This window comes from Falco naumanni, chromosome 8, assembly GCF_017639655.2.
Source record: "Falco naumanni isolate bFalNau1 chromosome 8, bFalNau1.pat, whole genome shotgun sequence".
In the NCBI taxonomy this organism is placed as follows: domain Eukaryota; kingdom Metazoa; phylum Chordata; class Aves; order Falconiformes; family Falconidae; genus Falco; species Falco naumanni.
Genome location: NC_054061.1, coordinates 10262721 through 10279698, shown reverse-complemented (window position 1 = coordinate 10279698; position 16978 = coordinate 10262721). Strand labels below are relative to the sequence as shown.

The 16978-nt window shown below is 49.7% G+C and overlaps 2 protein-coding genes across 2 annotated transcripts in view; both read right to left on the bottom strand.

Annotated features, from left to right (window-relative positions):
• Window positions 1–101: 101 nt before the first annotated feature.
• On the bottom strand, window positions 102–1251 carry LOC121092430. Its single transcript, XM_040603453.1, has one exon. The coding sequence runs from the start codon at window positions 1249–1251 to the stop codon at window positions 214–216; it is 1038 nt and encodes a 345-aa protein (XP_040459387.1). The 3' UTR covers window positions 102–213.
• The window catches only part of NSD1 (nuclear receptor binding SET domain protein 1), a 66312-nt gene continuing 49435 nt past the window's right edge, over window positions 102–16978 (bottom strand). Inside the window, 3 exon segments of the mRNA XM_040603449.1 lie at window positions 102–9078; window positions 13189–13393; window positions 16600–16706. Coding sequence (XP_040459383.1) covers window positions 6749–9078; window positions 13189–13393; window positions 16600–16706 — 2642 coding nt within the window. The 3' untranslated portion in view covers window positions 102–6748.

The following is a 16978-nucleotide window of genomic DNA, read 5'->3' as shown; positions in this document are numbered from 1 at the left end:
ATGAGGCTGTCGGGGCTCTCCCATCCCTGCCCTGGGTGTCTGGACGCAGCCGGGCTCCCCCCCCAACCCCCCTGCTCGGCAAGACAAACCACAAGAGGACATCGAGAGTAAAGTTAAACTTTACTTTACAGTAATTTTTCTTCTATATACAAAGAATTACAGTACATGTTCTGGGAGCACCTGGGCAGGGCAACCCTCTTTTCATTATAAGTTTCACATACACAGCCAACAGTCTAAGGGGAGCAAAATGAAAGTAATCAATGGTCCAAGACTCTCCCCTCTCCCTCTTCTAAAAATAATATACATGCTGGAAATATGTAGGTTTCTCTCACCCGCTCTGGCATCCCTGCTTAGAACTGACAGATGAGTCCCAGCCAGGACCAAGCACCCATGCATCCCCCACGCAGTGCTCACCCCGGCCACCGGCCCAGCGCCCACCCGCACCAACCTCCGGCTGTCCCTGCCTCCGCTGGGCACCTGCCTCCCGCTGCATTTCCCTCCAGCACCCTGCGGGCAGCGGGCCTCGGTGGAGGAGGAACGCAGCATGGGGCTGCTCACACCAAGGCTGCCTGCCCTCCGAGCAAAGCTCGTGGCTTCAGCACAACTTACGCTGCTGCCAGGGGTGGTCCCCCACATCCCTCCTCCCCATCCCCAAGCAGTGAGCAAGGGGGAGCAGGCAGCTAGGGCCACCCTCCCCGGGACCCCCAGCCTAGCCGGCAGCCAGGACCCCAGCCAAAAGCACATGGCACTGGAGGGTGGCCGGGGACATTCAAAGCCAGGCGCGTGGTATCCGACAGATTTGGTGTCTGGGAGGTGAGCAGGCTGGCGGGGCAGTGAACTCGGCACTGCGGTTAAGCAGGGCTGGGAGCGCTGCTGCTGAAAGGCTTCTCCTGCCCGTCGCAGAAGGAGCCGCTCCCTGCGCCAGCTGCTGCCGACACATCTGCCCTCCTCCCACCTATGTCGGCTGGGGCCGCCCTCAGCTCCAGCCACACGCCACCTTGAGCCTCCCGGTGCTGCTGCTTTTCCTTTTAACAAGTTCCCAGTGTCTAAAAAAATACACAAAACCCAGTTCCTTGAAGTCAACAACTCGGAAACATCAGAAAAAAAAACAAAAACTGAAACCAGCTCAGTACCAAACGGACACAAAGAACATGCAGTTAGCGGACGCCTGCCTTGCTTCACGTGGCTCCACTGCTCCCTACACCCACGGGGCCCCACTGGCACACTGGTTTGAGTCTCAAGAACCATCATAAATTGAAGGAACCGAGTCACGCCTCATCCTGTTTCCATCAGACGTGCCAAAGCCCAGCCCCAGCTATCAGGGGATGGGATTCAGCCTGCAAAGAAACCTCCAGCCCATGGGCTAGGAGCCGTGAGTTCAGCCCTACTGTGCTAAGCTGCCAAACGGTTTACAATAGCACCACAATAGCCCAAGTGCTTCGCCAAGGGCAAACCGATTAAAACTTTACCTTGAAATAGGACATAGCAACACCCATTTCTCAGATTTCCCTAGGAGGTAGATTCAGTGCTGTAGGGACTGTCCATCACTGCCACTTCTCCAGCCCAAGCTCACGCACGCTGTCCCCCTGCACTGGACTTTGCTTAGATCGCTTTCGGAGGACCTGGAGCAGAAACCTTGCCTTTTCCCACCTCCTGCTAGGCGAGGGCACTGCCACCCTGCAGGTGAGATTCCTGCTGAAGCCAGGCAAGCGGCGGAGCAGTCCCCAAGCTCCAGCATCCCATCTCCCAGGCCCTGGGAGCCCGGAGCACCCATCAGCCCAGCCGCGCTGCTGGGAGAGGCTGTAAATGCTGCCACTGGCGTGATCACTATCACAGGGGAGTAATTAGAGCAGACAAAGCCCGGGCGACCAAACACAGCGTGAGCCCTTGCTGGCCCCCTCTGTACTTTCAGAGTAGCTGCACAGTTTGCCACTTCGCTTTAACACTCACTGGCTGGCAAAGGCGAAAAGCCTCATCAGTAATTTAGGGCAAAGCACATTACAAGCAGGTTACAATTATGGTTATTCCAAACATCAAGCAAAATCAGAAGTTAAGGCTGAAATAAAAAATAAACGGAAGGTGTTGAAGGTCTGAGGTTTCTCAAACTCCCCCTGCCCTGTCACAACGTTGGCTGTGGCATCCAGGTAGGAGCAGCGCACACCCACAGCGTGCTCAGGTAAAACCACTGCCCAGATGCATCAGCGTTAGGGCTGCTTTTTCTTCCTTTTGTTCTGCCAAACTTGAGCTGAAGCTCTTCTAGCACCCTCCCAATCCATACTGCCTCAGCTTAATCAGTTACCATCCTTTGGTTCAACCAGCCCTCCTATCTCCTGAATTTTAACAGCCACACCTTCAAAGCAAAGCCTGTCTGGAGGGGGTTTCACCCTGAATTACAAAGCATGCTCCCACAGTACCACCTGGATACTTTGTGCATTGAAGTGAATCTGGTTCTTGTGGGTTTTTTTGTTAAAGAGGAAGTCTGCACCAAGATTTAACTTGAGAAGAGCAATAAAGCAAGCTACCATGAGCTAGTTAGTATCAGAACATGTGCAATAGGGGATTATTCCTTACAGCGGTCACTTTTCTGCTAGATTTACCAAAGCCCTGGCCGACATCGGGTGCCAGCCCAGCAAGCTGGAGCAGACGGAACGAGCCATGCAGGACACTGGCCTGTGCCCACTCTCCTCCTGCCCACACACCCTCACAGGCCCTGCACTGGCCCCTCTGCAACCCTCCTCACCTGCCTGGGCAGGCAGCCCATGCCCACGGGAGTCCCTGACCATGCCATCACCTCACCAGAGCTCCTTCATCACTAAAGACCGACTGTGGCTCTCCTGTCCACTGTCGAAATCCACCACTAAAGCGGGTCCTGCCATGGGACAGAGGCCACAGCAGGTGACCCCAGCCCACTGCTCTGAGCAGGGGGAGCCAGGCTGTCCTGACAGCAAGGATGTTGACCAGCAAAGCATCTGCATGGGAGCAAACCCTCCATCACCCTTCAGAACTAGGAAGGAAGAGCCATTCCTACAAGTGGGAACGGGCTTGTGAGCTTGGAAAGTTTCCGTGAGCCTCCCACGGACAGCAAAGAAAGGGACACAGCTCTGAGCAGAAATAATTACACCCTTGATTCTGCTTCAGCAACTCTCCACACGAGGGAATCAACACAACACAACAGTCACCTCTTACCCACCTTGGGTGCAATTACCCAAGGCTGGCAGCTGCCAGGTGACCAGATCCCTCCACCGCACTGTGGCCTCGGCCACGGAGCTGCAGCAAAGCTGGCCAGGCCCAGTACAAGGGCTTGGGGAGGCTGGACCAGAGCTGCAGCAGTCTCTCTCCTGCAGGAGCGGTCTGCCAGGGCCACGTGCTATCTGCTGCTTTCCTCTACCCCCGGCTGAACTCTGAAGGCAACAATGAACTGCAGAAAATTAACCCAACTACTCTGGTACAGACACCTCCCTTCCATCCTCTCCAAGGCAGTGCTACCAGCTGCCACCAACAGCAAGAGTCACCTCAAGTGCTGAAGAAGCCCACAAATCCTTTGCAGGGTTTTATTGCCCAGAGCTGTTCCTCAGCTCATGCTCCCTGCCAATGAAGGCAGGCTGGGCAGGGCAGGGCTGCCGTGACCCATCTCCACGCCTGGTCAGGCCTCGCCTGTCTTGTTGAGGTGACCCAGCACAGCCAGCCATCCCTAACAGCACCACTACCCTCTCTGCAAGCCCCCCAATACACTCGACAAGCCCTCCTGATCTGACAGTATCGCTCAGGGGCCCAAAAAGGGCAAGAAGGGAAGAGCAGCTTGCTGGATTCCTTGACATTTCCAAATGCCAATTTTACTGAGCAGCCTCCCAGCTATGCTAAAGTCAACTTTCCGACAGTAGCTGGAAAGGTAGCAAGCCAGAAACCTGGATCCTTATGGAAAAGGCATGAAGGGAGACAAGAAGAGAGGTGGGGTATGATCAGATGCAAGGAATAAGGCTATGGGTTTGAAATGCCATGCAACAGTTCAATCCACGTTCACTGTTCAAAAAAAAAAGCTTTTGGCTAAGAGCCTGCTGCATGAAAGGCTGCTGCTGCCGTGAACCTCACCCTACTACATGAGCACACGATTTATAGAAGTGATTTTTTCAAACCTGCACTTACGAGAATTCATTGAGAACTTCTCCATTATACAGATTTAAAAAAGCCTGCACCAAAAATATTCACAGTTTATTTTTCATGAAACAAGTAACTAGTTAACACGTGACAATGCGAAGCGGAGGTGGACAGAGCAGTGCAGACACCTTTCTGGTTACAGCTGTAGCTGGCTGGGTGGCTGGCACGGAGGTAACCCTACTTACACAATCTACATGACTAAGTCCAGCTCATGGGAAGGCCTATAAATGCAAATTCAAGATTTATTTTCCTTCTCACACACGATAAATACTTAATATACTGAACGTCATTACCATTATTTTTTTTAATTTGTTTAAAAAAGTTAATGAATGCCCTTAGATTATCTTCTCTCTCAATGGCTCTGAGGAGTTGTCCTGATTCCCTTTGTGCAGGAGTCACGCAGAAACACAAGCTGCTTGCATTTCCCCAGTTTCAGCAGCAAGCAGGAACTGACCTGCCAGTCTTCCCGGAAAAAAAAAAAACAACATTAAACAGTAAGTTTCCATAAGCCATAAAGCTTTTCGAAGTTGCTAGCTATTCTACAAAGGATCTGAAATGATTCGGACTAGAGAAGAGATGCACCATAGCACTGGTAATGTCCTCTCGTGCCCAGCACACCCGGCCTTTACAGCAGGATGTTGCCTTGGGGTGCGTACATCAGGAAAGAAGAATGGGTTGGGATTTGTCTCGGTACAAGTGTCTGCCTCCCTTCATAGAAATCCGCAAAGATCAATGACCGCCTGCTCTGGGAGCAGCAGGCACTTGCAAGCCAGGTGGGAACAAGGACCTGCTCCCAAGCTAGAGGGAGAGGGTCAGCCTGGAACTGAATGCTCCCTTTCCAGGGAGGGACCTTCAGATCTGCCTGTAAGGAGAAGGATACACTGGAGCTGGCAATGGTCTGGCGGCAGGCGTGGAGAGCCAAGACTGCGGCACCCGGATCGGCAGAGCTCAGGCAAACCACAGAGGTAATGTGTTGTGAGAGCGGGAGAGCGTGCTGGTCAGCAGTGCTTCCTTGGCAGGATGTCGACCCCATCCAGCCTGAGCAGTGCTGCCCAGGGGCCCATCCTCCTCCTGCCTGCCAGGGTGCCGGTGGTCCCAAGATGCCACTCTGTAGGTCCCTGGGACTCCACCGCTTGTCCCACGAGTACCAAGGCTAAGCGAACTTCTGCCTCGATGCTTGAGTAAAGAGCTTGCAGAAGGCCTAGTCTGGACACCAGCCTGATGACCATCAAGTACTAAACATCTCCTTAACTGGAAAAGGGAGAAGAAGAAAAAAGAAAGCCAGCCAGCTGCTGGAGCCCACAGTGTTCCAGTGTGAGAACTACTATTCAGTTGGAAGGACACACATGCGCACACACACACACGCACACCAACACAGTCCAGTTAATTCAAGTCTCCTTTGGTTGTAGAAAAGTTAAGCCAGAAGCTACCCAAGGGGAAGGTGTTGAGATGGGTCCCGATACAGCTACGGCACCCTTGCCTCTCTGCTGTCTAGCGAACGGTACAGGCTTCACTTGCAGCTCGGCAGCGTCCTGCTGCTGGGAAGACCAGGTATGACGCAAACACGTCCTGAACATGTCTGAGGCAAGGGGAGAAAAGACTGCTCAGTCTGCTGGCTCACGGTGACGACAGAAGTCAAGAAGAGACTGGATGGAAATTTGGAAGGGAGCACCACCCTCCTGCCAGGGCAGCGCTCAGCACCTTGGGGAAACCCACTCTGCCCTACTCTGCTATTGCTGATTTATAGGTCACACTGTTTTCAAGTGCAGGAAACACTCCGTGTGTCCTGTGTTAAAAGATTAAGACACAAGAATGAAAAAACTGCCAGATGGCTTCTTCCAAGATCTGTCTTTTCCCTGACCTCCTTCAGATCCCCTGTTTCTCAGGCCTGGCCACTCGCAGCTTCGTACAAAGGAGCCTGAACGGATCTTGTGTATTGCTGGAGAAAACTGCACGGAGCGAGTACAGCGGGCTCCTCTCCCAGCTCAGCTGGAGACGATACCTGTCCTTCAGTGAACCACGCATGCAGCACGTCCCAGCGAATGTACGGACAAACCTCACAAAGCAACACCCTGCAGGGACAGAGACCTGGGCAGACGACAGATAAACCCCTTCCCTGCTTCTACAGAGTCTGGCAAGGGTGTATACCTGACTGCTCACTGCCTGGTCCCTGAAACACCTCCAGTCCCAGGGCAGCCTGACTCACCTGCTTCCTCTAAATACAGTAAAAAAGCAAGGCCCCTAGCTTGTACCTGGGAACCTGCCTACGGATCAGACCTGGAGCTCGAACACGCTGGATCAGTAATGTGACCATTTCAATGGAATTGCAGTTTTTTACCCAGAGTGGACTCTTTATTTCAGCTTTACCATTTGTAAAAGGAAGAAGAACAGGTCATTGATGCTCTCTCCCTTCAGCTGGGCCACACTCAGACTTAAGAGAATGTCCTTGCTCATGTCACGAGAGAATATGGATGGGATGTGCATGGGTTAGGGGCTGGGCTCAGGGAAGTGAATAAAAAAAAAAAAAAACAAACAAAGATTCCCCCTCCCTAAACATTAAAAGACTGAAACCTGCCTCCCATATTCACCAACCTCACTTTGGCTCTGAGTCGGCCAACTCATGACAGACAGAATCCTGGTTACGGGCTAGCGCTGTGTTTTGTTCAGGCAAAGGGTCCTGCCCCCGAGGAGTCTGTACTTTTCCACTCAGCCAAGAAATCTGTTCAATTGTCTGAACGTTCGTGATAAGCCACTGCATCTGCTCCGGGGGCACCGGTGCCTCTCTGCCTGGCCGAGGGGTCTGCTCAAATGCACGCAATCTCTCTGATGTCCAAGGGGTTTGCTCTGTGGGGACCGAGGCCACTTCCCAGCTGGGTTGAAGGGTCGGCTCTGGTAGTTTCTCTGCTGTCCGGGGAGGCTGCTCTGCAGGTGTCAGGGCTTTTGCAGTGGGCCAGTGGGTTTGCTCATGCGTCTGTAGTTTCTCCGAAGGCCAATGTACCTGTCCGACATGCGTCACCACCTTCCCAGCAGACCAAGAGATTTGCTCACCAGCTAACATGGTCCTCTCTTTCTGCTGGGGACTCAGGTCCATAGCCGGGGCTCCCCTCTCCTTCAGCTGAGCGTTCTGATCGACGGGCCGCAGCGCCTTCTCCGACAGCAACAGCCTTGGAGCCGATGCAGCCAGAGGCTTGTCCAAGGCTTGAGGCCGAGGAGCCACGGCAGCAGCCAGCTTGTCTGACGGCTGAGGCCACGGGGCTGTAAGAGTGAGAGGCCTCTCCAAGAGCTGAGGCCAAGCCACCCCAGAGCCGAGAGCCTTCTCCGGAGGCAGGACCCGCAGGGTCCCAGCGTCGGCAGCCTTCTCCGGAGGCACGGGCCGCAGAACCCCAGGGGTGAGCGCCTTCTGCGTGAGCGGGATCCGCAGGGCCCCCGACCCAAGAGCCTTCTCCATGGGCAAGACGTGTGGTGACCGGGAGCCAGGGGCTTTCTCCAGAGGCAGGGGCCACGGCACCCCTAAGCTGGGAGCCTTCTCTGTGGGCACGATCCGCGGCATACCCGAGGCAGGAGCCTTCTCCAGAGGCAGGGGACGGGGTGCCCCAGAGCTGGGAGCCTTCTCTGTGGCTGGGACCCGCACCGCCCCGGAGAAAGAAGCCTTCTCTGGAGGCAGGGGCCGTGGCACAGCCAATCCAGGAACCTTCTCCGTGGGCAGGATCCGGGAGACCGGGGAGCTGGGGACTTTTTCCATGGGCAGAGGCCACAGCACCCCAGGACCAGGAGTCATCTCTGGTGCTGGGACCTGCGGCACCACGGAGCTGGGAGCCTTTTCCACAGGCTGAGGCTGCAGACTCTGGGTAGAGGCTTTGTCCAGTGGCTGAAGCTGATCGGCCCCAGGAGGCTCATCCACCAGCTGGGACTGCAGGGTCCCCGCCGTGGCGAGAAGTCTGTCCGACAGTTGAGGATGCAGGCATTTCATTGGGAACTCATCCAGCAGCTCAGGCTGCTGGGTCCTGGTGTCAATGAGAGACTTGTCTGATAACCCCAAAACCCCGGGGGCAGCAGGAGGCTCGTCCGACAGCTGGAGCTGCAAGGCACCAGCAGTAACAAGCGACTCGTCTGATGACAGCGGAGTTCCCGGCGATTTGCTTGGCAAGTGAGGCTGTGAGGCATCACTGGAGGACTCGTCCAGTGGCCAGAGCACCGCGTTGGTGGGAGGTTTGTCGGGCTGCTGAGGCCTCAGCGCTACAATGATGGGTTGCTTCTCTGACTGCAGCCTTAGGGACAGGGCAGCTTGGGGCCTGTCCGATGGCTGCAAGCGGAGCGACAGGGTGGTGGGAGGTTTGTCCGAAGGCTGCAGCCGGAGTGAGAGGGTGGTGGGGGGTTTGTTGGATGGCTTCAGCCTCAGTGACAAGGTGGTGGGGGGTTTATTTGACGGTGGCAGTCTCAGCGCCAGGGTGGCCGGTGGTTTGTCTGGTGAAGGCAGCCTGAGGGCCAGGGTAGTGGGGGGCTTGTTTGACGGCTGCAACCTCAGGGCTAGGGTGGTGGGGGGCTTGTCCGATGGTGGCAGCCTCAGTGCTAGGGTAGCTGGGGGCTTTTCTGGTGACTGCAGGCTGAGTGCCGCAGACTGAGGTACGCTGTCCAGAGGCTGAATGCTCAGGTCTGTGTCTGCAGGTGGCTGCTCCGGTGGCTGTGTGTCCTCACCGTTAGCCAGGGCTCCTATGGGAGGCACATACTCACGAATTTCTCCTGGCTCTAGAGGGTTAGGCCCACAGGGATCGTGCTCTGTGCAGCACAGACGTCCATCCAGCTTGGAGATGAAGAGCATGCCTTCCCGGTGCTGCTTGCAGAAGGACCTGGGGCACATCTCACAGAAGGAAGCTGCTTCCTTACCACATATATCACACTGATGCCATGGGCACTCCCATTTTCCTGCAGCACAGACACAGGAGAAAAGACATACCTTAGGAGTGGTACAAGGGGAAGAGAAAAGGCCTGCTGCAAAGGAGCTCCAGGGAGAGCAGGAACACCTCTGTAATACTCCCACACAATTCTACATGTTCTCCTCAGTTTCTGCCATAGCACTCAGGCTTGGCGGGCAGTTAATAGGAACCTGCATCCTCAGAAACAACAAGGGCAATGATAATCACGACAAACGCAAGCCATGCCAGGTCAGACCAAAAGCCCATCTGGCTCCAGCACAACGCTAACTGGTATGGGCACCTAGAGAGGAGCAGACATCCCCAGCTTGCACACCTCTGTGGCTCCGATTTACACAGACAACAACAGTGTTATCTCTGTATAATGCACACAGCAGACTTTTTCAGAAGATTTCAGTCAGGTTCTTCTAAGTCTTTGTTAATCCTGGGCCAATAACCTCCCTTCCTGTTTATCAGAAAGAAGAAGTGAGAGGGCAGTGATCACAAGGGAGTAAGTTTCTATTGTCTCTGTACACAAAGGTACCTACCTCACCCTCTGTGTATGGTCATGATAAAACCACTGCTTAAAGCAAAGCCAAGCTGCTCCCTGAGGAGCTCCACACCGAATCTGTTCCCCATCAGTATCAACACCAACATGGAGGGGAAAAATAGACTTCAGAGATTGCTGCTTTTTTCACTTGTAGATGACCTCACTGGTTCAGCCCCCTGCTCTCCCAGTCAAGGCTGCTGCTGTCTCTTACCAAACACTTCCCAGCAGTTCATGTACACAAGGAACAGTTCTTGTACACATGTACACTTGCACCCAGGGTACACGATACTGAGTTCCTGACCTCTCACCATAGGACCAGCACGGCTGCCTTTCCAAATATGCCTCCTGCCTCCACGCTCCCCCAGTACCCCATGGCCCCCCCAACTCCCTGCCTTGCTGTGAAGGGCAGCTCCCTGCAGAGCAGCCCTCGCACAGGCCAGCCTGCACTCAGAGCACAAGTGGTGATGGAGGGCAGCCGGGGACACCCACCGGGCCAGTGTCCTTCCCAGCCTCACTGAACCAAGCTCACACGTCTGTGGCTTTGGCTACTAGCTCTTTTCCAGGGAGGCTGGAAGAGAGCACGACTGCAGCACAGCATTGAGCAACTGTGGGCATTTCTTGATGCAGCTGTGCAACTTTCCACTCTCCTATATCACACTGCTTTTCCCCTGGGGTTGAAGGTAACACATAACATGTTTTTCCCCTCCTCTGAAGCCAGTCCAAGGCTCCTGTTCCAGTCTCAAAATATGTACGCAGCCTTTCTGTGTCTTTTCCAATTTTTCAGCATCCTTTTCAGAGTGGGGATGTTTACCACTACATGTGGTTTTCCTCCTTCCCCGTTCAGTGCTGCAGGCACAGGCTGTTGTTGCTCCCCCCGCACCACAAGCAACACAGAGAGCCACGCTCAACACTCACTTTGGCCACTGGAAAGACTCTGGGACTATATTATAGAGGTCATTTGTACAGATGGAAAATAAAGTAAGTCAAAACCTGCCAGTATGTTGCAGGAAGGATAAATCCTATCAAACCACTCTAATGGTCTTTGACAGGATAAAAGGCCTAATGAATAAGCAGCCTCTCCAGAGACAGCCCGGAGCTCTCGGAAGTAAGATCACACAATTAGTAACATGCAAACAAGCAGGAAATTTCAATTACTCAACAGCAATGCCCATGATGGCAGAGGAAACATTTGAAGTAAAAAGTGCTGAACCTTTCGTGTTCTGCATGATACTCAAAGGAGGGGGCTATGAAAATAACAGCCTAGATGTAAGAAGAGTAAAATGGCTACAGCTGACAGAAAATAATTCTCAAAAACAGCTATTAATGTTCTTCTGGCAAACTGAGGAGGCACTTCCAATGACATCATTCAGAAGTCTGTATTAGTCTGTATTTTAATGTAAATTTCTGGAAGCAGAACAGCAAATACTCTTACAGAAATGGGTAGACAAAAACAAAGCTGTGAGGGACTGCAAAAATATGGTTAGACAGGCTCAGAGTTTAAACTGGACAGATGCTCCTGCACCAAGAAGGTGCAATTAAATAAAGACCAGTGCAAAGCAGGTCAGCAGGAGGAAGAAATAAAACAGATATGTGAAAAAGATCAAGATAAGGACTCAAGGATGATAGGGCAAGTTATGAAAGTCACATAAATATAGAAGTTATTTTTGAAAAACAAATGAAAGCTCATTTCACGCAAAATTTTCAGTGAAACACAAAATTTAATTATTCTCTTGTTGGTGTTATTCAAGGCTGCAATACTGTTCAAATACTTTTGTTACCACAGTTTTAAAAAGGTGTAGGCAAGCGGCACACAGTCCAGAGCAGACCCAGAACAGTAGTTTTAGAAAGTAAGAGCTGCAAGAAGAGACTGTGTCTACTTAAGCCAAAAAAGGACTAAGGAGACAGTCTCCTGGTATGTAAAAAAATGGACAGCAAAGAGATAGCAATCCTTTTTTATTTTTCCAAGTCAGGCTGTTAGGAGAAATTTCTTAAATGGAAAGCGGGGGAACAGGCTAAAGGCTGGATTTTCCTTTATTGGAGACTTTCAAGCATGGGACAACCTGCCAGGGTGCTACTTAGAGCACCCTGTCTTAGCACAAAAAAATGGACAGAAAGGTGATATTCAGGACTCCCTCACCCTGAATGATGATGTTCATAGGAATGACCTGCACTCCCCTTGGCTTTCACATTGCTCTGTTACAGCATTTGTTCAACGAACAACCCCAAGCTCTTCTGTATAAATGCCCTATTGTCTCTATTCACTATGTATACATAGTGAATATTAGGACATATATAAAAATGCCCTATATTCTATTCAATATATAGAATTCCCTATTCACACAAACACCACTATGTCTGTCAACTATGAAATATGCTACTAGCCCTTCTAACACCTTCTGCCAAATTGCAGCTAGAGGTGCTGAACACCCGTTTCTGGCTCCCTGTTGGAGCGCCGACAGAAACATTCTGTCGCAGTGACTCCTGGCAGTTACTTTCAGAGACCGCTTGATTCCATGTTTCTCAGCCTGCCTCCGATGTGTTCAGAAAATACTGTACAGAGCTGAACAGAGAATTTCTAACTATGATAATGCTTTCAGTATTAAATCAAAAGATCTACAGCCCCCTAAACAAATTACTTCAATGTCTTTGCTTCTATGACCCAAATCTATTATCTTAGCAAAAAAACCTAAATTAGGTTTGAAGAGCTGTTTTACCTAAAAACTTGTTATCTAGTATTGTTTATATTCTTACCGTTTAATTCTTTAGGCACTTGATCCCGTATCAGCTTTTCTATCCTGCTGGCCTTGGCAGACATCGGGCTAACCAGCCTACTAAGACTCAAGTCAGACTTCTTCCCGTTCTGAGCACTGGTTAAACCTGAACACTCATTAAAGGGCGTAGGAATTCCTTTAGCAACCAACACAAATGGAAACAACAAAAAAGGGGAACCAGCTTCCTTACAACTTTTAAATGCAACTTAAATCTTTCCCTCTAATAGATGTTACTTTACACCTCCTGAGCTACTAATGAACTCAAAGCTGTTTTATTACTCACACAAGGAGCCTATTTCTTTCTCTGCACCCAACTTTTTGAATATTTCCTACTTCTAATTTTTGGCCTGATTTCATCACAAACTAGGCTATGCTTTGATACTGTTCCCTTCCTTAACTATGAACTCATGGCTATTCAGCCATCTAACACATTCTTCTGTAATTCTGATTTTCCCTCAGTGCTTTTCCTCACCATTCCACTCACTCAACTGTCTTCAACTTTGGGAGAACAGTCAATCTAAGGAATCAATACCTCAACTATTGTTGGGACTGTCCCCTGCCAGGCCCCAAGGATGGGGTCAGCTCACAAGAACCTCTTTCTCAGGCAAGGACCAGCTCTCCCTTCAGCAATTAATTCACTTTTTTGCAGTCACAGTGGGGTGCAAACCAGGGTTGTGTCGTGTGGGCCGCGAGGTCTATTCAAGTGAGCAAGTTTTCTCTAAATTTTAAGATGCTGTGAAGTCAGTGCAAGGTGATGAGCAGCGCCTGGAACACTTTGAGCCCAGCTGTGCAGAGCACTGACCTGCAGGTCTCTTGGTCAGGTTGAGGCAGTCTGCGTGGTACACCTTGGGGCAGCCTGGCTTCTTACATGAAACTAGCTGCCCTCCATCCCCACAGCTGAAACACTCGTCCTCTCGCTCCTTCATCACCTCCGCTTGTGACCTGCGCTTCATCTGCGGCCGTCTCTTTAGCTTCTTGGACTTTTCCTCGGTGAGGCTGGGTTGACTCTGCGGGTGAGACAACGTCTGTTAATGCAAGTCTCTGCCCCTTCCATCTGTTCCCTTCCTGCTACAGTGGAGATAACTGCAAACCCTGCAAATAAAAATCCCACTGCCAGCCATACCTGAGACATATCTGAAGCATCTCTACAGTGCTTCTAAATATTTGGCAACCAATTTACTACAGCAAACAGTTCTTTTTGGTTTTGTTTTGTTGATTATTTTTTTTTTTTTTTAAAAAAGAGCCTGGGAGCCCTGCCCCAAAGCCTGATTAAACACAGGATAGGTACAGTTAGCAACAGCAGAATGAGGTGCCAGGGCCTGCCTGGAGCCACTGAGCTAGTGTCACCTCTCAGACTCTTCAGGTCCTCAGTCAAAGCAGCTGTGTCTCCTTGCACCTATGACTCATAAGGAGTCTCTCCCAGGCCTTCCAGCACTTTTTGGTGTTCCCGACTCATCTCTCCATTTTCAGTCTGAATTTATCTGTGATCAGTTTAGACCCATTTATTCTCGTGTCAATGCTGCTCTTTTCTGGTGGAAGTTTTTCTCTCTCTCTGAAGTAACCATTGGGGACACTCTCCTTCTCACAGACCACTTTCACAGTCTGCAGCCTCAATCTTCCTACTGGCTTTTCTCTGCCCCTATTGAGTTTATTTCTCCCAACCATGATTTACAGAATTATACATGCAACTTCAGATGACACCTAACAGGCCGAGTACAAGGATGCCAACACTTCTCCAAAAGAATAGGAAATCCCTCCTGAACTCCCACCCGCATTTGCCTTTTTTTGCAGCTGTGTCGCAACAGCAGCTGAGTTCTGCGGCTGCTGAATGGCACAACAGCCCACCTCCACCACGACTGCTCATCGATGACCATTTCATGGCAGATTTTTTTCTGCTACTACCCTCAGCGTGTACTCTGGCATACTACATCTCTGACCTCCAGTCCATTCCCAGTTACACTCCCATTATTCCTTTGCAACTGCCCATCCTCTCCCTCTCCCACATCGTAAAACCAGTTAAATTATCATGCTTTCAACAGCTGTGTTACAGGCAGTAATGAAACAACTGGTCCAGAGATTGGCATCTAAATGTTTTAAGCACTCTCTTCTCTGGCCTAAGGCTTCGTCCAACGCCATCCCCCCTTCCCTGCCCCCCCTCCCTTTGCATTAGGTCTCAGACCACTCCTGATCCCCAGCGCCCATCCTCTCCAGGCTAAGCCTCCTGTTGCACCAAACACCCAACTACACAAAGATGATGCTATCTGTCCCCAGTCAGTGACTTTATTAAGGCACTATCAGTTTAGTTTAGATAAACAGAAATGAGCTACGTTTTATGCTATTTTTCCACGTATCTTCATGTCCTTTTTCACACAGAACATCTCTGTGTGCTGAGACAATGCCTAGGCAATTTTTGCATCCCTTATTCTGCATAAATGTGGGGCACTATTTTCATCACTCTTAAAAGATTAAAACCAAAACCACCAAAACATTTAAAAACATTTGTTTCCAGACCTACAATTTCAGAATTCCACAGCGGTGGTTATCCAGCTGTTCCACCACCAGGGAGTTACATCTCGATTGTTTCCTTCCCCTTCACATGTGGATATTTCTGTTTTCATTCCATCATCCCCACTGACAATGGAGAAAAGTCAGGCCTTTCTTATCATTGAAAATGCAGGCAGTGAAATCGCTCCACCTAAACTATTCCACCTATCGAAGCGCTTAGCACCTCAGCCATCTAATTACAAAGAGAACAAGAAAAACCTTTCACAGCTAATTTGAATGTCTAAACAAGGTCTATCAGCTGAGCTAAGCCATTCCCACTTGCTCACTGCAGTACAATTGACTCCCAAGCATTCTTCCACATTTCCAGTTAGAAAGGTCACTTTTAAGAGTGAACTTGTGTATAATCAGTTTTGTCTTGCTGTATCTTCAGGAAGCTTAAAAATGCATCTATTGTGGAATGAATTTGAAAAAAAGAAAACCCAAGGTACTGTTTTCTTGGGTATTGTTTCTTATCCCATCTCATCAAGATGGAATGAGTCGCCTCAGGCATCACAATGGAACATTAATGCCAACTAAAGGGCACGTTTCTCCGATTTCCATCATGGAACCTGCAATTTCAGGGCAAAAATGACAGTCAAGCCATGTATAACATAAGAGCAGCACAAAATCAATTGAACTTTAAATCACAACCCAAAAAAAGGACCAAATACATTAGACGTGTAATTCACCTCATCTGTCAACTTCTGAAGACATCAATTTGGTGTGGTTTTTTTTTATTGTAAGTTAATTTTCCTGCAGAACTAAGCTCTTTGGAGAATTCGTAAAACCTTCCCTATATATTGACAGGGCTTAACAACTGTGCTGCTGGAGCTTTTAACCCTTAACTCTGGGTAAGCTGCCAGTATCCACATGCCAGGGCACAGGGATTATAGACTTGATTTGGTGAAGCTCTTGAAACAAACCAACAGCTGAGACATAGATTTAGCTGGTGACAGCTGGGAACTCGGCCAACTGCTCCTGTTATTTCCTTTTCCCAGTGAGAATCAGCTCACACAAGGAGGTAATTGAAATCAATTCCTGTTACTCAACATTACAGTTAAAAACCGAAGCTCTCAAAAGTCAGGGAATTCTAAAAGCTAGTGCTTTTTCTACTACAGATATGGCAAATTTCTTATACCTGTCTGATCTGTAAACTCAGGTTGTTTAATTAAAAGAAGGAAAAAAACCAGTAACTTTTCTTATTACAGCAAAGATGGTGATGTAGAAGCCTTCTGGCTCTAAAGAAATTCCAGTCTGGAGGAATGCGAGTTTGCTGGCTTTCCATGCATGCTCACAATTTACTCAGGCCTTTACTTTGGAAAATGGGCTGAGCTGTGGTTTCTTGGTTATCCGATGTTAGGTCTTTCCCATGCCTGTCCTTTGCTCCTCTAGTGCAATGGAAATTGCCATGATAATAAGCAGAAAATTCTGAAAAAAAATCTTTTATTTACTCTTTTGGTGTAAGATACAATTTCCTGTCATTATTTATAGAAACTCTTAACAACTGAGTTCTAAGATCTGCTCTCTTAGAATGAAAACTTGAATATTCAACTCATTTCAGGTGTTCTCATGGCCAGACCAAAAGCAGATTGCCCTTCCTGCAACAAGTGATACATATCTATGCAAAGAGGTGATTTTGAAAAACAAAAGCTTAAAGGAGGCATCATACCTTTGGCCGTACTCCTAGGAAGCCACTGCAGTTTGGGGCACCACATTTACAAACGGTCTTTCCATTTCCCAAACACTCCAGATTGTAGTTGAAAGTCAGCTCAGTCCCTGGCACAAGCAGATCAAAACCAAGCAAGTTGTAATGAACTATGGGGCAGAACCTTACTGCTAAAGTAAAAAGTACTTTTGAAACACAATGCCACAAGTAACTGTCACAACTACAACAATGTTACCAACTATTTATCTCCCCACAGATCTGTGTGGACTGAAAACTCAGTGCAACTCCATGTTCCTACCACATACAACAGCTAAACCACGTTTAATTCCATTTCTTGGCCCTGTAAATCAGAACTATAATGAAATTTCATTTATAACATGGA